This window comes from Vitis vinifera, chromosome 15 (genome assembly GCF_030704535.1).
Source record: "Vitis vinifera cultivar Pinot Noir 40024 chromosome 15, ASM3070453v1".
In the NCBI taxonomy this organism is placed as follows: Eukaryota; Viridiplantae; Streptophyta; class Magnoliopsida; order Vitales; family Vitaceae; genus Vitis; species Vitis vinifera.
The window spans coordinates 15629033-15648704 of NC_081819.1; the positions used below are offsets into that span (position 1 = coordinate 15629033).

General features: G+C 33.1%; 1 protein-coding gene across 5 annotated transcripts; it reads right to left on the minus strand.

The window, feature by feature from the left end:
* Positions 1-1980: 1980 nt before the first annotated feature.
* Positions 1981-19004, minus strand: LOC100256424 (uncharacterized). 5 transcript variants are annotated; one of them, XM_059743077.1, is made up of 18 exons: positions 18542-19004; positions 17628-17729; positions 15402-15623; positions 15146-15204; positions 14953-15044; positions 14720-14832; positions 13466-13528; positions 12775-12851; positions 5730-5798; positions 4435-4581; positions 3708-4342; positions 3476-3613; positions 3103-3390; positions 2932-3024; positions 2765-2812; positions 2505-2645; positions 2323-2423; positions 1981-2224 (listed from the first exon to the last, which is right to left on the minus strand). In XM_059743077.1, exons 1-10 carry the CDS (start codon positions 18839-18841, stop codon positions 4482-4484), a joined length of 1197 nt encoding a protein of 398 aa, XP_059599060.1. In that variant the 5' UTR covers positions 18842-19004; the 3' UTR covers positions 1981-2224; positions 2323-2423; positions 2505-2645; positions 2765-2812; positions 2932-3024; positions 3103-3390; positions 3476-3613; positions 3708-4342; positions 4435-4481. The 5 variants fall into 5 exon arrangements, with proteins under 5 accessions (XP_059599060.1, XP_010661374.1, XP_059599061.1 ...); XM_010663072.3 differs by lacking the exons at positions 1981-2224; positions 2323-2423; positions 2505-2645; ... (3 more) ...; positions 3476-3613; positions 3708-4342 and adding an exon at positions 4680-5286 and having other exon boundaries at positions 4508-4581; XM_059743078.1 differs by lacking the exons at positions 1981-2224; positions 2323-2423; positions 2505-2645; ... (4 more) ...; positions 3708-4342; positions 4435-4581 and having other exon boundaries at positions 5576-5798.
* Between the last annotated feature and the right edge of the window lie 668 nt (positions 19005-19672).

Here is a 19672-nt window from a genome sequence, read left to right on the forward strand (position 1 = left end):
GACTAAAGGAAATCCAGGCAAAGTTGCAACAAATTTTCAAAAGGGAAGACGGTATAGTCGTTGTAAAAGAGTGGGTCACATAATTCGAAATTCGAAAGTGTCTAGAAGCTAGAATCCCTCATACTAGTAATCAGCGTGATAAGGTATGTCAGATTGAATAAGAAATTGCCGCTAAGACAAAGTTTTTTAGCTGTACTTACATAAATAACTAACATAATTGTTTTCATTGCATTATGAGTATGTAGCATGAAAGTAATTTGTCTTCCCAATGTGACATTCAAATGGAAATGATGTCTTCAACAAATTCATCAGTTGACATTCAAATGGAAATGATGCATTCAAATGTATGTACAATAGGCTTGTTATATAACAACACAAACTTTGATAACATCTAATTCAATAATAATTGAGAACACTTAATCATTGAAAAATGCAGGAAATGGGAGGGGAGCATTTGTCGAATGACCGATCTGAAATTTATATAGTTTTGGTGTACTTGGCAATGAAAGCTTGGGAATAAAAAACACTTTTGACATGAATTTGAACTATGTATTACTTAATGATTTGGTTGAAGTAATTGTAATGGAATTGAACGACTCAATTTTAACAATGGAATGTGCATGTGCAGATAGCAGGATTTCAGCAATATGAACAACTATGACAACACCATGTCAAGGTGGGGATCCAAATAAATATCCAAATGAAAAGGACATGCAACATTTTTTTTTCCTTAATGGAGTAAGGGATGGCAGGTATTAAATCAGTATTTATATTAGTTTACGTTATCACTTTGGCTAATATGTACTTTTAATTAATGAAAAGTCTGAATTCCGATCCAGAGTCAAGTTGATTGATAGAATGCAATATCCCCTACATTTATAATTTAATTGATAACAAGTGATAAAATGATTGGTAAAATGGGAAACCGATTCATTTATATCATGTCCAAGAAATAATTGCGCATACGGATATAATTAAATTCAAATGTGGTTAAAGTTTGACAATTAGGTGGTTATGAGTTAACTAAAGGAAAGTAATTGATATGATGTAATTCATATGAAATTGGTAAATATTGCGATATAACTCAAAATGGGTAAACATAGTTTGGTAATTTGGAATTGTAGTTTTCATCACTTCCAAACCTTTTAATTGAACTTAATGGCTTAATCACCAGTGTTTACTGAGTGAAAAGTTTTTAGTACCACTTATAAGTATTTATCGGATGGTAGTTGTACTCAGAAATTGCACAATAGATTTGGCCTCAACCAGTTGAGAATTCTTCTCTGCCGGTAGTCTCCATTCCTCAACCAGTTGACACTGGAGAAAAAATTTCTCAACCGATTGAGAAATTTCTTCAGCCGATCAGTTGAACTCCTCGACCGATAGATACTACATCCAACTTTTGTTGAACCGATTATTAAAATTCCTCAGTCGGTCGGGACAAATCCTCAACCGGTAGACACTACATCCATAAGGTCATTATTTGGTTGAGGAATGTTCTCTACCGGTTGCCATAATTCCATGGCCGGTAGACATTGGACTAATTTGAACCGGTCGACCGGTTCTTACCAGCTTTACGTCATCCCTCAACCGGTCTCCACTGCCTTTACAAGTCGTAGCTATAATTCACACCTATTAAAAATATTAGTCGTCTAACCTATACTCCTATTGGTACTCACTATATAATTTTGAGCATAGATAAATGAAACTATATATATATATATATATATATATATATATATATATATATATATTTGAAAAGCAACCCAAACTATATAGGGACAAAAAAAATCTAAATACCTAAAAGATCGTACAAAATCAAACATGTCGAAAATGAATGATGCTTATATATTACAATTTCATTTTGCCTACCATATTGAAAGAAGAGTATAGCATATTCAAATAAAACGAACTTGATCATGAACCATGTATGGTCATCCAAGGTCACAATTTCCCAATAAACATGATGATATGTGGAGATGGAAATGATAAATATTAGAAAAACAACAAATATCATAATAATAATTTTTTCATTGCTTGTGTGGACATCTTTGTACAAACAATAGCCACAATGGTTTATTTTTCTCTGTTTCCCTCATGTAAAACTAAATCACTTGCTATTTCCCGACGTATTTTAACAGAATTACATAAGTCAGAGGCCGTCATCGAATTACCATTTTTGAATGTCTGCATATGTTTAATGACACGCACTCCACAGTCCCACCTAAGAAAAAGATAAGAAAAGCAAAACAACTTATTGAGTGGTTGTATAATTATAGCTCAGATAAACAATATTAATGTGAGTTATGTATTCATACTAACCCATTATCTTGGGTCGGAATCGAAGAAGCCCAATCAATGGAGAATTGGAAGATATATTTCCCTATGTCATACAGTTTGAAGAACGTTTGACAAAATTCAACCTAATTTATTTTGAAAGTGTTAGTAAATGTGGAAGAGAAAAAAAAACAAATTAAAAGGAAAACAAATAGCTAAAAGCATACCACTGTTTTGACACTCTTAAACCGGAACTTATCCCGTCTCTTTGATCGCAATGAATCCAAAATTTGGATATGAGAGTTTTTAAAGTCAATGATGCATAGATACCAATGACCGGGGCAATTGTCATGCATTGGAATAAATAACTGTAAGGTTAGAAAAACAATATATATGAGTTGGGGCACAAAATATCTACTATATTATAGGTGAAAACAATATCTATAAATTTGATATATGCAATTAAACATTATAAATAATTACTAACCTTCTCGCAATCATCCAATTCGCTAATGTACTCACGATGGATGCTTTTCTATCAAAAAAAGAATGAGGACTCATGCACAAAATCATTTGCTAATAATAAAATATAATACGAACATTAGTATATTGTACTTAATATGTAAGTAAACAACAAGAGAAATATGAGCTTACTGAAAATGTCATGGGAAGATAGCATCTTATACTTTGTATGCTTATGAATTGCCTCTCAAAATAATTTAGTTTTGATGCTTCTAGATTTATTACCTGTTGTTAAACAATAACTTCAATAAATTTATTTAATTAATAAAACACGCATTTGATATAAATGAAGTAGGTACTTACAACATCCATCAAATTTTGTTTAGGATGTAAGCACTCAAAATCTCCACGAACTCCATGTTCATGATCAAAGTCAACAAGAAGCTCATTAAAATAATAATATGTTAAAACATTCTTGACTAAATTGGAACCATATGAAGGCTAAAATTGTAACAACACATCTATGAATGTTCTAGACACTACAAACCTTTTTGACAATGCTTTATTGAAAACATAATCAGCAACAAAAGATTGAAGTACATTGAATGATTGAGCATCCACGACGTCTTCATGAATGGACATGGGGATTGACTAAATCGAAAACAAGACATAATTATTAGCTATATATGTTGAGTATAAAAAATAAGAACATGATATTAAACTATTTGTATTATACCTCTGATACTTGACGTTTTCCCATCTTCCTTAAATTGTGTACAAACGGGGAGACCTTGAATTTACTTGGTTTCCTCTCCCTTGATGTACGTGTTTTCATGACATGCTCGGGATAACCACATAGTGCTTGGAATGGTTCCTAATATGGAAAATGCCATTAATATACATCTATTTACTATGTAATGGTTAAGTAGTTGTAAAGAAAATAATTTTTTCTTTTATATGATACATACATTTCCATAATCTCTTCTACTCCTTTTGATTGGAAGTGGTAAAATATCTACATTTTCATCCGAAATGATATGCATTTCAATTGATGTAGCACATGCATCTTCATTCTTTCCATTCAAGTCCTCAATGCATAACTTCTCAATTGACAAAGTGTGAAAATAATGTTCATTTCCTTTCTTATTATCCTTATCTTCCAAACTTCTCTCACATAAGAGAATGTCATTCTTCGTTCCCTCCTCGTGCATTCTCAAAGATTTTTCGCTTGACCCAAGGAAGAGACCTTTCAATGTAGTATATTTCTCCTCAAATTCAGTCAACTTTTTTCACAACTACTACTACTTGCACCATGACACAAATCAATTAGATGTGTCTTTAATTATTGAAAGGTTTTATCCATCTCCATTAAGCTTCCACCATCAACCTAGTGATATATAGGAACTTGATTAATAACATGATAATACAAAGGTTCACTACTAATATTGATACTCACGATGAATATTGTAAAACTTAATTGTTTAATAACATCTTTGTTTGGATTGATTTCAAATTTCTCATCTTCCTCATTTTCCCCCTCCATTGTCATCGCATTTCCATCAACACAATCTCTTATCTCATTTTGTATCACCCATATTTTGACCTACAGTATATTCATCAAAATATAACACATATCAGATTAAAAATCACTAAAACTTAAATCAATATTAAACGACTTTCGAAACTATAACTTACATTGTCATTTGCATATCCACCAAGTTTTTTCAATTTTCGTTTCATGTCTAGTACTTCATCATCTCCCCAAGCAGTAATTCGAGGAGAAGGTCGAGTATATAGTGGTAGAAATTTCTCTTTGAATGATATATGCTTGTGGTAGAATAACTACGATTATATTTGACATAAATATATAGTTAGTTCACAAATTTTATTATAACAAAATCGAAATTCACTATGATGTAAATAAATTACAAGGACATTACCATAAAAAACAATAAGCAACCGCAAACCCCACTTTGTTGTTTCCTCTTAAACTTTTCAATCCCGTGCATAAGATAAGACAACACAAATTCAGTCCAACTCATCTTCTTTATTGAATCGATGTCTTCCACAAGATGTAAGAAAGAACGTTTCACAAAAAGCTTCATTGTTGGGCATAATAATGCACCCAACACAAATAATACAAAACTAACTTTGAAATCGTTTCCACCTTCTTTATCCTCCCTAATTTGATTTTCTAACATCACTAATGGCAATCGCCCCTTTTTATCACAATATTTTTTTACATAAATCATTCTTATGGCTAACATCTTTGTTCATGCCAATCTTCAACCCTCTTGCCCCCAATCCCATAATAAATTCAACATCAGTGGAGGATAATTTGATACAAGTATTATACAACTCTAACATATAAGTGTTCGGATTGAAACTATTTATCAACCAAAGACATAAACCATGATCAATTTTCCTACATCGAAGTTGCAAGAGGCTACCAAATCCTATTTCTTCTATGACTGCTCTTTGCTTTGGTTCTAATTCTTTAATAACTCTAATCACTCGTTCGGGTGAGTATCGAGTCTGAAGATATAACTGAAAAGATACACAAACATCAAACATGTTTACATTAATCTAATTTGCAACAAATACATAAGTAATGAAATTAAATATTCATTACAAAAAATTTACCTTTGGAACCACACCCTTTTAAAGTGAATATTGTTTTGAACTTTCTTTGGACTTTGACATGAAATTTTTTTTTCTACTTTTGAAAGTGCATTCCACTTCTTGCCCAATTTTTTTCCTCAACTACATTAATTGGTCATATACTTTAAATTCTAATTTTAAAATGTAATTATAATAGACATAACAATATTACTCCTTACATCATCATTTATCTTTACTCCTTTATCATTTTCTTTGATCATGGCCAATTGATCGTTACTACAAAACAATTTCAAACAAATTTAACTATAACAACCACAAAAAAATACATTAAAAAACATATTATTTTACATATTTCTATTTTCCCTTACTAGTAATGTATCCAAGTTCCGATAGGCTTCTTTGGATTTCTAACAACTTCAACACCATCGCGTTCACTCCTAAAAATCAAATCAAATCATTTAAATCAATTTTTATAATATGAGTTCAGATATAATAAATCAAACATACTTTCACCACTGCTACAAAATCCTCCCTAAATCTCTATACATTTTAAATGGTCACAAAATTAACATATAATTTTTTTTCAATCTCTAATTATGGATCTAACCACATCATTTTTCATTAATGTGATCAATCCATAAATCTAACAAAAAAACATGAAATATAATGAATACAATATTGTAAAACACATTATCAATACTCACATTTTTTTCCTTAATATAGAACTCGACAAATAATTACGACACAACTGCCTTTTGATTAACAAAAAATTGTGTCCTTTTTAGCTTTCTTTCGTTATTACTACACGTCTTCTTCTTCTTCTTCTTCGTCTAGCTATGTCTTCAATTCGGGTCTTCAAACCACAAAATTTAGAACCCGAAAACACCCCTTACACCTCTTAAACAAAATATAAAATATGAAGAAAATACATGGGTTATGGAGAGGAGAGGGGATAACGGGAATATCGCACTCTTTACTTCAAAACCCCAAAAATCCCAAATCTGAAAATTAAATATGGACATAAATAGAGGGGGATACGGAGAAAAGACAGAACTCGAAAAGATGCCACTCGAAAAGACTACAATATCTCACCTGAAAACACCCAACAACACGAAAACATCCAACAATACACGAAGACAACTGAAAGCACCCGAAAATAACAGCCGATGGAGATGAACGGAAAACACAAGTACCTGGAGAAGAGCTGAGTATGGAGAAGAGAGGAAAATATGGGGAAACTCGGCAAAAAAAGGAGAAAACAACTACCCGACCCGACTGTGGACAATGAGTGGAGAAGATACCAAATTAGGGGGGGAAAAGGGGAAGAGGGGGAGAGAACAAGAGGGGAAACAACTACCCGGTTCGGCTATGGAGGATGATTGGAGAAGATAGCAAATTAAGCAAGGGGGGAAATGGGAAATGGGTGAGAGAATAGGATGGGGAACAACAGCTACACGGCCGACTATGGAGAATGATGAGTGGAGATGAGAGCACAGGGACACGACCAATTATGGAGAAGAAAACGGTAGGTTAAGGAGGAGAAGAGAGAGGAAAAACGAGAAAATAGGCTGAGAGGGGAAGAAAACAAAAGGGAAAAAATGGGAAAAACAGGAAAAAAAGGTTGAAAGGGGGAGAGAACAGGAGGGGGAAGTACCCGATTTTATTTTTTTTTCATTTTTCATTTTTCATTTGGATGGTTGAGATTTAATCTCTTTTATCTAACGGCTCAAAAAAAAAAAAAAAAAACGAGGCATGCTACCTCCCCGACACTGTAGAATTTTCCTAAAAGTTATAAACTAAAATTCATTTTAAATGACGACGATAGTGTCTTCTTTGTATATGATAATATCTTTGTAAATTTTTTTTTTCATTAGATAAACAATCTTCAAATCAAGTAAGATTTAAAGCATTGGATTCATTAGCAAGTATAGTTATTTTTAGAAATGATTTAAAACTCAAAAATTGATCCAATTAATATTAGAAATTTATGGGTAAAAATTGGTTTAAAATAATTAATATTTCTCTTTTACATAGAATCTTACTTCTTTGATTATTTTTCATTAGACAAATAAACTTCAAATTAAAATACTTAATATGTTAGATTTAGTAATAAGTTTAGTAATTTTTTTATAAAAAAAATTGAAACTCAAATGGTGACTCAATTAATATAAAAAATTTATGGATCAAAATTAGTTTAAAATGACTTTATTATTTATTTATAAATTTTCAAGGAGGAGAAATTAGCTTCAAATCAAATGATATTTGTATAGAATTTATTAATATGTTTAATAATTTTTAGAAATAATTTAAAACTAAAAAAGTAGATCTAGTCACTACAAAAAATAATAGATTAAAATCAATATATATTGAGTTATGATTTTATTATTTTCTTGTACAAACAACTATTTTTTTTGGAATTTCTTACTAGGTAAATAGTTTTTATATCAAGTGGAACATAACTCATAATTTATTTATTTATTTATTTATTTTTACATATCTTCTAATTTTAAGAATAATTTGAAATTTAAAAAATTGATCAAATTAATTACAAAATAAATCAAAGCATTCCAAAATAATAGAGTACTAAATGTTTGCATGTAATGAAAAACTATAATTTATAATTTGATTATTATATTACTATTCATATTTTACTAAAAACTATATATATATATAATTTTTTTATTCCTTTGCCCATTCCAAGCTAATGGGGGATGGAGAGTGAGTGAAATGAAATGCATATAACATGTTGGGGTGATGTTTGGCTTTTTGAAAGTTGAAAGTAATTGAAGGAAGGAGAATAAAAGAAAAAACACTATTAAGTTAAATTTAGTTCTATTTAAATCTAAATAAAAGGAAAAACAAACACCACCTTATCAAGAGTGATTTCTTTTCTCAACTATTATTTTATTTTATTTTTATATAAAAGCATTTACCAAAGAAACACAATTGGTACACACTAAAACCACTACAGATGAAAAGCACTTTCATCTGTATACCGTTTAGATGATAAGTCCTCTGTTGCCATAGCTAACACTATCTGCAGGACCATGACCATGGAGTCTGCCACTAATACCAAACATCAGCGCCCAGCATTTCTAATTATAAACCAAATGCATCCAAAATTTCAAACCCCTCACCACGTACATTTCCAATCATCCAAACAAACATGAAGAATTTAGTTAACATAATAACTCTGGTTTTTAAAGGCAAAGACTATGATTCTCTCCCAAAGTATCATTTAGTACCAACCTTTAAATGCAAGGTTGCCCTATAAATTTAAAAACCGATATCCCAAATCTGATAGTGATTGTGCAGCCAAGAGCACAGGCTGTTGAACAGGTAACACATTCACTACTATAGAGCAGGGGAAGAGACCTTGGTGATCCTGGAGGATTGATTTTGTTGTGATGGAAATGAAGCTTGGCAAAAAAATGCTCTTAATGTTCATGCATCGTCATATCTGCAAACTAGGATTTAACCATCTGCGTCAGTTCTGAATATATCTCTGAAACATTGCATTTATTATTGACACATCAAGCAAAGCAGTGTGCGAGATTTATAGATCTGAAACATGAGGCACCTGTGAACAATATTTCTATCTTCCCAAGGTCTATTTGGCTTTCCATGAGAGTCAGGTAGGTAGGTTTAGTTTCCTTTAACAATAACAATGTTGTCCATCATATTTTAGCTTTCGGAAGGTTACCACAAAAAAACCGATATCCACATCAACACCAACTACTCTGGTTTGTGTTTTGTTATGTAGTATCTGCGATTTTTTTTTGTTGTTTTCGAAACTGGATTGTTAATTGGATGTATCTCCAGTTCAATTCACTTGTTCTGCCTTTTTTGGCTTTGAACTGGCATTGGACTGGACCGGTGAGTCAGACTGGAGAATTGGCTAACCGGACTGAGGAGGGCTTGAATCTAGGCCTTTTCTAAAAAGGTGGCACTGGGTTACCATCAGCCAAACTTTTCTTCTATCGTGTTAGTGGCTTATAATAAATATAATCAATATTTAGAATAAAGTTATCTTCCACATGCATTTGTAACAAAAACATAGTAATATTAAAAAATTATTTTTTTAGGCAAAAGAATAATATTACAATCAATCTTTTTATTTTATTTTATTTATTTTTATTTTTATTTTATTATTATTTTTTTTATTTTTATTTTTTTCTGATAAGTAAGGAACCTTCCATGGTCAAACCCTTAGGATTCTTCATGGGGACCCAAGCCTCAAGGTGTTGACAACCTCCAACAACTAACACTAGGTAAATTCAAGGTATCATCAGTAACAGAATTCGAATCCAAATCATGTGCCACTTGCTGGGACTATACTTTCCACTGTTTGCCTTGACCAACTGGGCTACCCTAGCAGGTAATAATATTACTACCAATGTCTAAAAAAAGGTACACTAAAGTACACTGAGAGTATACAAAGGTGCCAAAAAGGAAAACAAATAGAGAAAAACAAAAACCACCTCTCTAGAAAAAAAAAGAAAAAATAGAAGGAAAAAAAACAAAAACCACCTCTCTCGTATTAATAAGAACCCAACCAATCAACAAAATCTAGAATGGACATAAAGACACGATCTAAAGACTTTCTAACCCAAATCCAAAGAGAGCACATGAAAGAGTTCTTGAGAGCTTGATCCAATTGGTCTTCATTGACAAAAGCTCTATGATTCATCTTCTTCCAAATGGCTCAGAATAAGTGTAAAAGAGTTACTCTCAACACCTTCACATGCTTCTTCCCCCCCAAAAGTCCCTGCCAACTTAATAACATTCATCTAACCATAGTAGACATCACCAGCTCAACTTTAAACAATGAGAATAAGTGTCATAATATTCTCATTTCAGCATAATGAAGAAGGATCTGATAAACTGACTCCTCATCTACCATACAAAGATTGCATCTATTCGCCAAAGTCTATCCCCTTCTTTTTAATTGATTTATAGTTAGAATTCTCCATTATCATGCTTCCCAAACAAAGAATTCTACTTTCGTTGACACACATGGGTTCCACACTACTTTTACTGGAAAAGTTGCTTCTCTTTCTAGCTGCAGGAAAAGAGTAAAAGGTTTTAATTTTCTTCCATATCAATTTGTGTTCTATACTCCTCTTTACCAAATACTTCTGCAGTTTTGCTAAAAAAGCCTCAACAATTTCTAACTCCCAAATCGTTAAACTGTCTTGGGAAGCATAGATTCCATTGCCCTCCCTCACTTATCTCTGCCCAAATATCTCCAACCCACGCATCTTTTAGTTGGCTATGGCAAACAATAACAGGAATGTGATGCTCAATGCTTTGTTGCTACACCAATTATCCATCCAAAACTTCACCATTCCTTCATTTCCCACCTCAAAATAAGTTCTACTTTTAAGATCCTCCCACTCTCTCCTTAATGCTTTTCATACCCCACCGACTCCATATCCATCCCTTACTTACGGAAGCACCCCCCCTTCTGCTTCCCCATACTTTCCCCCAATAACTCATTTCTCTATGGGCTCCATCTCTGAAGCGTATCTCCAACTCCACATCTCAAGCAGCACCTCGTTTAGAATAGCTAAATCTCTTATGCCCAAACCACCTGTCTTATTATTCATACACAAAATCGATCATTTCACTAGATTAGGTTTTTTCTCATGGGTTCCCCCTTCCCAAAGGAAATCTATTTGAAGCTTCTAAAGTACCAAACACATCCTCTTTGGAATGACAAACAAGGACATGCAGTGTATTGACAAACTAAATTGAGTAATTTTAATCAAAGTTAGCCTTTCCTTCTTTGAAAGATATTACCTCTTCCACACAAGCCTTTTGATGAATCTCTTTTCCACTACTTCCCATACTGCTCACAACTTAACGGAAGCACCTAGAGTAAGACCCAGATATGAAGTAAGTTCCCCATTCTGCATCCCAATAAAGAAGGGGGTCTCTCCATTAGGGACCCTCCTGATTGGAAAGAGCTCACTTTTTGTCATACTAACTTTTAACCCTGAGACCACCTCAAACCACATAAGGGACCGGCTTAAATATATCATTTGCTCTTCACAAGCATCACAAAAAATGAGGGTATAAACAAAAGGTGGATCACCTCTACCCCTCACTATCCTTCCTATCTTGCCTTAAAACTTGACATGAAGCCTCCCTTCCTCCTCATCTTCAAATAACTACTATGTGTTTCTATCACTAAAATAAACAGGTAGGGAGAAAGAGGATCTCATTGACTCAATCCTCTTTAACTTTGAAAAATCTAGCTCTTGAGATACACCATTGAATCCAATCAATCCATTATTATCTATGAGCACTATTAACATGAATTCCCAATTGACATGGTTGTATGCTTTCTCTATATCTAGCTTGCAAAGCACACCTCTACTAGAGCCCTCTTAGCATTGAATCTAATGCCTCGTTTTCAATTTGCACTACATCCAAGATTTGTCTACCCTCTATAAAGGCTTTCTAGGCATTGAATACCACTGTTTGGATAAGTTTCTCGATCCTATTAGTCATAACTTTGGTTGAGAATTTATACAAACAGCCCACCAAACTAATGAGTTTAAAGTCTTTTAAATTATCTACTCCTTTCTTAGGAACAAAAACTGAGAACATAGCATTTCAAATTCTCTCAAAGACACCATGCTCATGGAGTTCCTCAAAAAGAACCATCACCATGTTCTTCATAAAGTCTCAACTAAACTCCCAAAAAGCCGTGGAGAAACCATTGGGCCAGGAGCCTTATCCCCACACAATCTTGCCAAAGCCTCATAGACCACCCCTGAAAAAAGGTCTCTTCAAACACCTTGCTTCCTGGCTTTGAATGAATGATAAAATTAAAGCTAATGAAGTGTGAATAAAATGTTAAATAATAAAATTTTATTTCACTCTTTGATATATGATATATTTTCTTAAAAATTAAATATTACAATTTTTTCTATTTAATAAAATAAAAAATAACAATACATTTACATTGCATGCTTATCATGATTCAATATGATAATATTAAAGATAAAAGGATGAAATATTTTAAGTTTTTTAATTATTATTTATATATAATTTTAACTTATAATTATTTTAAATTTTAATAATATATAAATTACATATTTATATAGTCATATTACTATCACAATATTATTACCGTTCAACCACTGATCGGACCATTGAACCATGATCTGATAGCTTTTCTGATTCCATGACCAATCTAGTTATGAAAATGTTGGTTTTTACCATATGCATACTTCAGACTAATTTTAAGATTCAAGAAATGCAGTTCTGCAAAATTTTTTGAAAGTCTCGAAGTGGAAAATCAACAAGGACAAAAACAGTTTTTTCCAAAAACTTGTTATATGCTAGAACACTAATACAACAACCAAAAGGGGGAAAAAGACATTTTGAAGGCAGGAAATTTACACTGAATGTTGAGCACCAGCTTGTTGCATCAGCTGAGAATATATGTATTCATCCACCCTCTGCTTTGCCAAAGCTACCTGGTATGCCTCAAGAGATCAACCACAAAAAAGAGAAAAAAAAAAACAAAAAAACAAGAATGGGAAAGCAAAAAAAAGAGAGATTTTGGCAACTAAATAACAAATAATCAGTCAACATCTACAATTTTCTGAACTTTAAAATTTATCGCCAACTTTCAGCACAGGATTACTTCTTCCTTTTGAAATCTATTCCAATCCAACTTCTCTGAGTTCTACTAAATTTCAAGAATATTTTTATTTTCAAATGTTTTCTTTTTAGTACATAAGATGCAGACAAACTTCATGCTACAGACTTCAGTTTTGACCATGAGCTCTCAACCTTACAACACTTACACCATGAGAGCAAGTAAATAGTTTCTTAATAAATTAAAATTTTTGAAAGAAATGACCAATTACATTCACTCAAATTCCCTTCAATTAGATATCCTCCATGCCATTTTTACCCTTTCTTTTTTGGTGAAGTAACAGGCAAAACTTAATCCTCCCCCAAAAGAAAAGGCTGCCCTCACATGAAACCTAATATTCCATCCTATACCTCTAAAAGGCATGCATACCAAGAGTTTAGCTATGTAACAAGGAACTACTATCACAAATATTTATGAAAATGGATTTACCTGCTGAGCACTGCCACCAAATTGGATTTGCCTATGGTTTTGTTCACCTTTCCCACCGTAAACCTGAAAAAACACAAAATCAAGGAACTTGAAAAGTACTTGCCAGGAAGAGTATTCTACAGAAAAAAAAAAAAAGGAATTTAATGAATGAATAAAGCTCAATCTCTATCACTAAAATATTTCAGAGCATTTTTTCTAAAACCTGTCATGATTCACTATCCATTAACAAAAAACAAAAGAGAGCATATTTTTATTGTGCAAAATTGTGGGACATTAGTTTCTTAAAATTGAACAGGCCTGAGGCCAAACAGCCTAGTTTTAATACATTGGTTCCTCCCAAACAAATTCATTATTAGAGAGTGACATTAGTGTGAGCATGTTTCTATCATCCAAGCAATGCATGAACTACTATGATGCAAGGAAATACTTCAGGAAGAAACAATATGTACCACAAACATACAAACTAAGTAAGAAACACTTTTGAATGGAAGGCAGAAGCAACAGCAACAAGAATTTGCATGTATTTGTGCTGCAGGTTATCTGTTGTTCATTGTGTTGAATTCTTCATGCAGTATGGGAATAACAAACATTTATAAAAAATAAAAAAAAAATCCTTCCAAAGAACATTTATTAGTAATAATACCAAAAAATCAATGTGATTCCAATGAAAAAGACAGGATTATTTAAACATTGTTGTGTAGGGATGTACAGAATTAAGACATGGATTCTGATAACAGATCAGAATTACCTATTGATGAGGTACAAATAATTGGGTTAGCAACATTTATTTTTTTAATTTCTAAAAGCAATCTGTTGAGTTAGAAAGTAATTGTAAATATTTTCAAACAGGTTAATAATTCTAGATCTAAGAAGTTCCTGTACAAGCCAAAGAAAAAATAAAGAAGGAAAAATCACTCATCTGATAAGCTTAAATGTTTCAACATATTTCAATGAGCAAGGATCAAGTGCAACTCCCCATACATTTCAGTTACTAAAGAAGCTTCCCTTCAGTCCATCATACAATTGGACGTGAAAGATCATTGAGATGATCAATTCAAATAGTTCAGATTATTCAACGACTGCAAACTACCTTCATAGTGGCCTAATGACGATTCTAAAATTACATCAGAACAGCGAAAGCAAGCAGAAATTTCTTCCCTCATTCAATCCAATTAAACCACTATTCATTAGGCAAGTGCTAAACCTAAAAATCTTAGCTAAATATCCTTGCATAAGAATTATAAATTTACATACCTTGATCATCGCTCCGGACTCATTTCTGATCCTTGATATGTTGGAGCCACATCTGCCGATCAACCCACCAACCAATGTTTCCGGAATCATCATGTTCAAGGTTACATAATCAGCTGCAAGATTGGTTGTCCTAAAGATGATGTGGTTATAAGACAAAATATTAAGATTCATACAGTTGCAAAATGTGGCAGTTGGAAAAGACAGTTATTTTGAACAGAAAAACATTGAATAACCTGAAGCTGGATCCAAGTATTGTTGACTTGTTCGATTTGTGTTAGGATTGTATATCGGGCTGATGGAAATCACTTGTCTGGGTGGGTTTTCCCTAAAAAAAATATTGAATTGACGTATTTATTAGGATTTTGAAAACCATGCTGAAGAAAACAATGGAAAACCAAGTGCAGTGAATGAAAATTCAAGGAAAACCTTAGCTGACAACCAATCTCCTCCAGAGCCTTCAGTACAGCAGGCACATCACCAGATATCTAGTATAACATGAATGTTGAACATAACTCAGCAAAAGAAAGAAGAAAACAGGCATCCTAAGCATAACCTGATTTAGGCAAAAGAACAATTTATTGAAAACCCAAAAATAAAAAAGGTTGAACATAAAAAAACTATGACATAACAGCAAGCTCAAAAACTCAGTTCAATTTAACAATTACAAAGAAAATGAGCTCACCTGTACCATGCGATCAGAGTCATGAGCAGATGCACACAAAGGCAACTGATTTTGAGGTAGAATTGTGATTGTGGCACCAGAGGAATTCCTCAGTTTTTCAATGTTTTGTCCAGACATCCCTATCAAACAACCTGCTTGAGACCCAGCAATCAGAAGTCTTATTGCATTGGCTACCACATGTCCAACACCAACTTTTAAAGCATCTGTATTGCTATCATCTTCCTGTATGGTTACAAACAAAACCATTCATTTAATCACTATAACATATAAAGCAATCAGTCAACCTTAATGGTTCATTTTTGTCTTGTTTTCTAACAAGTTAAAAGATCCAAACCCCTGGGTTGGTTATGAGATACGTCAACATTTAGAAATTTGTATCATGTACATTGTACAAGAAAATAAGAGATGCAGCTGTGATTATAGAAAACAATATAACTTCCAAATACTGTAATTCATCCTCCAAAATATAATATAAAGAAATAAGAGATCTTATGTATTAAAAGAAAATTTTCCAGCTATTTGTCAATATTTCTGTAATCATGGATTTGTAAACCATTCTAGAGAGACAATTGGACTAATTATGAATACATCCTTTTTTTTTTCCTTTTTTCTTGTCTTTTCCTTTTTGATGGCTAACTTCTTTTTGGGCATGCACAGTTAAACATGGCTGCCCATTTATTTCTGTATCATATATTTTATTAAGATTGAAGAAGTTAAAACATGTCCATTCTTAGGGGATTTGAGCTATTTATTTCAGTACATGGAATTTAACCTTTAAACTCAAGATATGACAAGTTCTTGAGCTCACAGATGAGTAGTGCCGACAAAATAAATTTTAATCATTTTTCCTTAAATCTAAGAAATCTTCTCCCCATTATGGATCCATGGAGGAGAATAATAAATTTGACAGCTGCTGACGACGAGTGGATCTATTGGAGCTGGCAAGAATATCTTCAAACAAGGCTATTGTGTGTGTGTTCTGACAAGTAAATTCTTTATTTTGTCCCACAAGGACTTGAACCCCAAACCTTCCACAACCCTATCCCAATCCCTTACCACTTGAGCCAAACATCAAGAGCATCTTTAAATAGGCTGGTTTGTTTGGCCACCTAACAAGTATCATCATATCTGTTGATGTTTGTGAACTTCTGAAATGGTCAAGAGATGCCCATGTATCGTAAAAATCAAAATTTTCAAACACAAAAGCTTAAAGCGAGACAGTTTTGTTCCCATGAAGCGAGACGAAAGCCTTTTGAGACCCTAATTTTTATAATTAATAAGTATGTAAAAATATAATAAATAAAATGTATAAAAAATAAAAATAAAATATAAAAACTAAAAATGTATAATTAATAGGTGTAGGAAGTGGTCACAGGTCAAACTAAAAACAATAAAAAACCCAATAAAACAAAAATAAAAGATGAAAACAAAAATATCTCAGCTCTACCCCAAACAAAAAAAAAAAAAAGATGGAAAAAGAAAAACAAAAAACCGGAAGGTGTGGACTGAGAAGAGAGGAGAAAGGAAAAAGGAAAGAGGCGTACATGGAGCAGAGAAGGCACTGATTCTTGAGACGAGATGGATGGGGTGCTACCAGAGGGTGGGGGTGCCATCGGAGTGAAAAGCAATGATTGTGAGGTAAGGGTTTCACAGAGCTAGGGTTAGGGTTTTTCTTCAAATTTCTTCTCTATGCTCAGTTTTCACTCTCTCTATGGGATTGCCAAGTTAAAATGTTCAATTTTTTAAACGTGGTCATCTCATCTGCAAAGACCTATGGAAATGTACACCTCAATCCAGAGGCATAAAAGGCACAACAGCCAAAGTGCACCTCTGCTATACCTTGCTGTGAACTTCTTCTTCTTTTTCTTCAATGCCTCAAGGTGTTTTTGCCATGTATTGCCCTGAGGTGCACTTAAGAAAACGCCTTTGAAAACCCTGGTAAAAATTTTGAACCATATTGACAACAATATTCCTGGTTCAGAGATGCCCACATTTTGTAACACTCCATGCCAACAAACAACATAGTCAAGATCGACTCTAGTTTAAATATGCATAGCAAGACTTAAAATTGAGAAGAAAAAAAAAGGACATGAAAGAGGTACTTCTGGGGTTTCATTAAATAAAAAAGGCTGCTGATAAAAAGAATCAATAATGATTTCCAAAATTCACTATGCACTGATGAAGCTTTGCCAAGTCAAACAGTAAACTTGCAAAGAATCACATCACCTTCAGGATTAAACTGGCTACTTGCAGGAGTGCATTCTCTGCATCAGAAATAACATTTTCACTGTCTTTAGAACTTATTATAATCACACGCTCTTCATGACGCTGCAAAACATAAGAAAGAGGATGTAAATACCATTATAATTAAACAAATAAAAAGGATTCGGGTATGCCACCAAATTGTTTTAAACAACAGTTTCAATTTAAGATTTCTAAGATTATTAATAGTCTTTTTGCTCACTGGAAAAGGGAATAATTACTATCTCGAAATTAAAAAAAAAACTGACTACAGAGAAGTAACGTTAGGAGAAAAACTGATACTTCTTGAAGAATGAACTAGCTCGAACACAACTGGATGAAAAGTGACCAAATAAAGGGCTATGCATACACTTTACATTAGCATATTAGCAAAGAAAATCTGAACATGGTCAAACCAAATATAGAAATATCCAAAACTGAAAGTTCGAAACTTTTTCCTTTAAAAATATCCCAGCAACCAATCGGATATGAAACCGTATGCACCCCAATACCATGAGTTTCATTTCTGTTTCTGAGAGGCCAAAAGCTCACCTCTACTAATCAAATGGTTTTAGTATTTAAAAATCTAAAAACGCAAACCTTCGGAAAAATTTTCCTTTCCTGCATTTTCTCTCAAACCAGACAGTGTCAAACCGCATGGATTAAAAAAAAAAGGGTCTAAGAATCAAAGTTTTAACCTCTTTCGTTGCCTCAATTTTCAAGTAATCTACTAATAGAAATACTATCAGATATCCACACTATACAGTGATGCTAAGCAGTAAAATGGTAAAACATGGGAAATATGTAAGGCCAAAATTTCCATCTTTTTCTCTTTTGTCGCATTTTCTCAGCAACCAAACAGAGCCTAACTCAAATCAAAGAAACCACAAAAAACTCACAGCAATAGCATCGGCGATTTTGATAGTGGCCTTGGTCTCTTCTCGAATCTTCTGGATTCTCGATCCTTCTTTACCGATAACCTTCCCGATCTGTCTTGAAGGAACCACTATCCGGAACAACACATCCTGGTTCTTGGCCCGCCGCTTTGGCGACCGGTGATCGTCGGCTACTTCTCCGGTTGCCGAGGCGATGACGCCGCCATCGTCGTCGCGAGGGCGCTTCATCGAAGTAGGCTCAGATGGAGCTGGGGCTTCGGACTGTGGGATGGGGGTTCTGGGAACTTCGCCTTCTTGTGCCATTGAAGTCAGGGAACTCCGGAAGAGACGCAATGCAAAAGCGGTCCTATGTATGGCCTATGAGAAGCTGCAATTCGCAAGGGTTTTCTTTAGAGTAATTGATATTACTGTTTTACCCTTTGTCTTCTTTCGTACTCCTTTCCCCACTTGATTTTGATTTAATTTTTCTTTAAAAGAAGATAGGTTTTATACATATATATAGTAGCACCCTTGATTCCATACCTTCATCCAAATGTTAAATATACATTTGTTTGTACTTTTTCAATGGGGCTAATGTGCACGTTATCTAAGCCACTATCATAGTATAAAAATGTGGGATCAATCATAATCCATCGTATACATAATTAGTTCTCATTATTTTGTACCCAAACTTTGTATCGTTATTTTGTACCTTGATTCATTTTTTTATGTATTGATTTCATTATTTGTATTCTTATTCAATGACTCAAATTTTATCACATATTTTCAATGGTCACGATAGTAAATTCGATAAGTAACAATTGAAAATGCATAATTATATATTATCCTATCTGTATATACACTCATTTTATAATACAGCTCTCATTATGTACTTAAACGACTTAGTTAAAAAATTTGACATAATCCCTAATTGATGCCGTAAATTTTCCTAGAAGATAATGTAAAACTAAATAATATGAGATTTATAACCTCCTCTCCAACATTCTCTATATAATTCTAAACTAGTTCCTAGAAATAAAATGCAAACCCTTTATTATCAATATCATGACTATCAATGACAATTTTGAAATCATCTCATTTTTAATTTTCGGAGTTTTTGAGGTATAATTGGAGCACCCATAGTAGGCTGCCCCC

Bases quoted from the DNA above. Each gene is read 5' to 3' on its own strand.
- LOC100256424 (XM_059743077.1), bottom strand. From the start codon at position 18,841: ATGGCACAAGAAGGCGAAGTTCCCAGAACCCCCATCCCACAGTCCGAA. The intron at 17,730-18,541 runs GTGAGTTTTTTG...TATGTTTTGCAG, and splicing joins AAATCGCCGATGCTATTGCT to CGTCATGAAGAGCGTGTGAT. The intron at 12,852-13,465 runs GTAAATCCATTT...GAGGCATACCAG, and splicing joins TTGGTGGCAGTGCTCAGCAG to GTAGCTTTGGCAAAGCAGAG.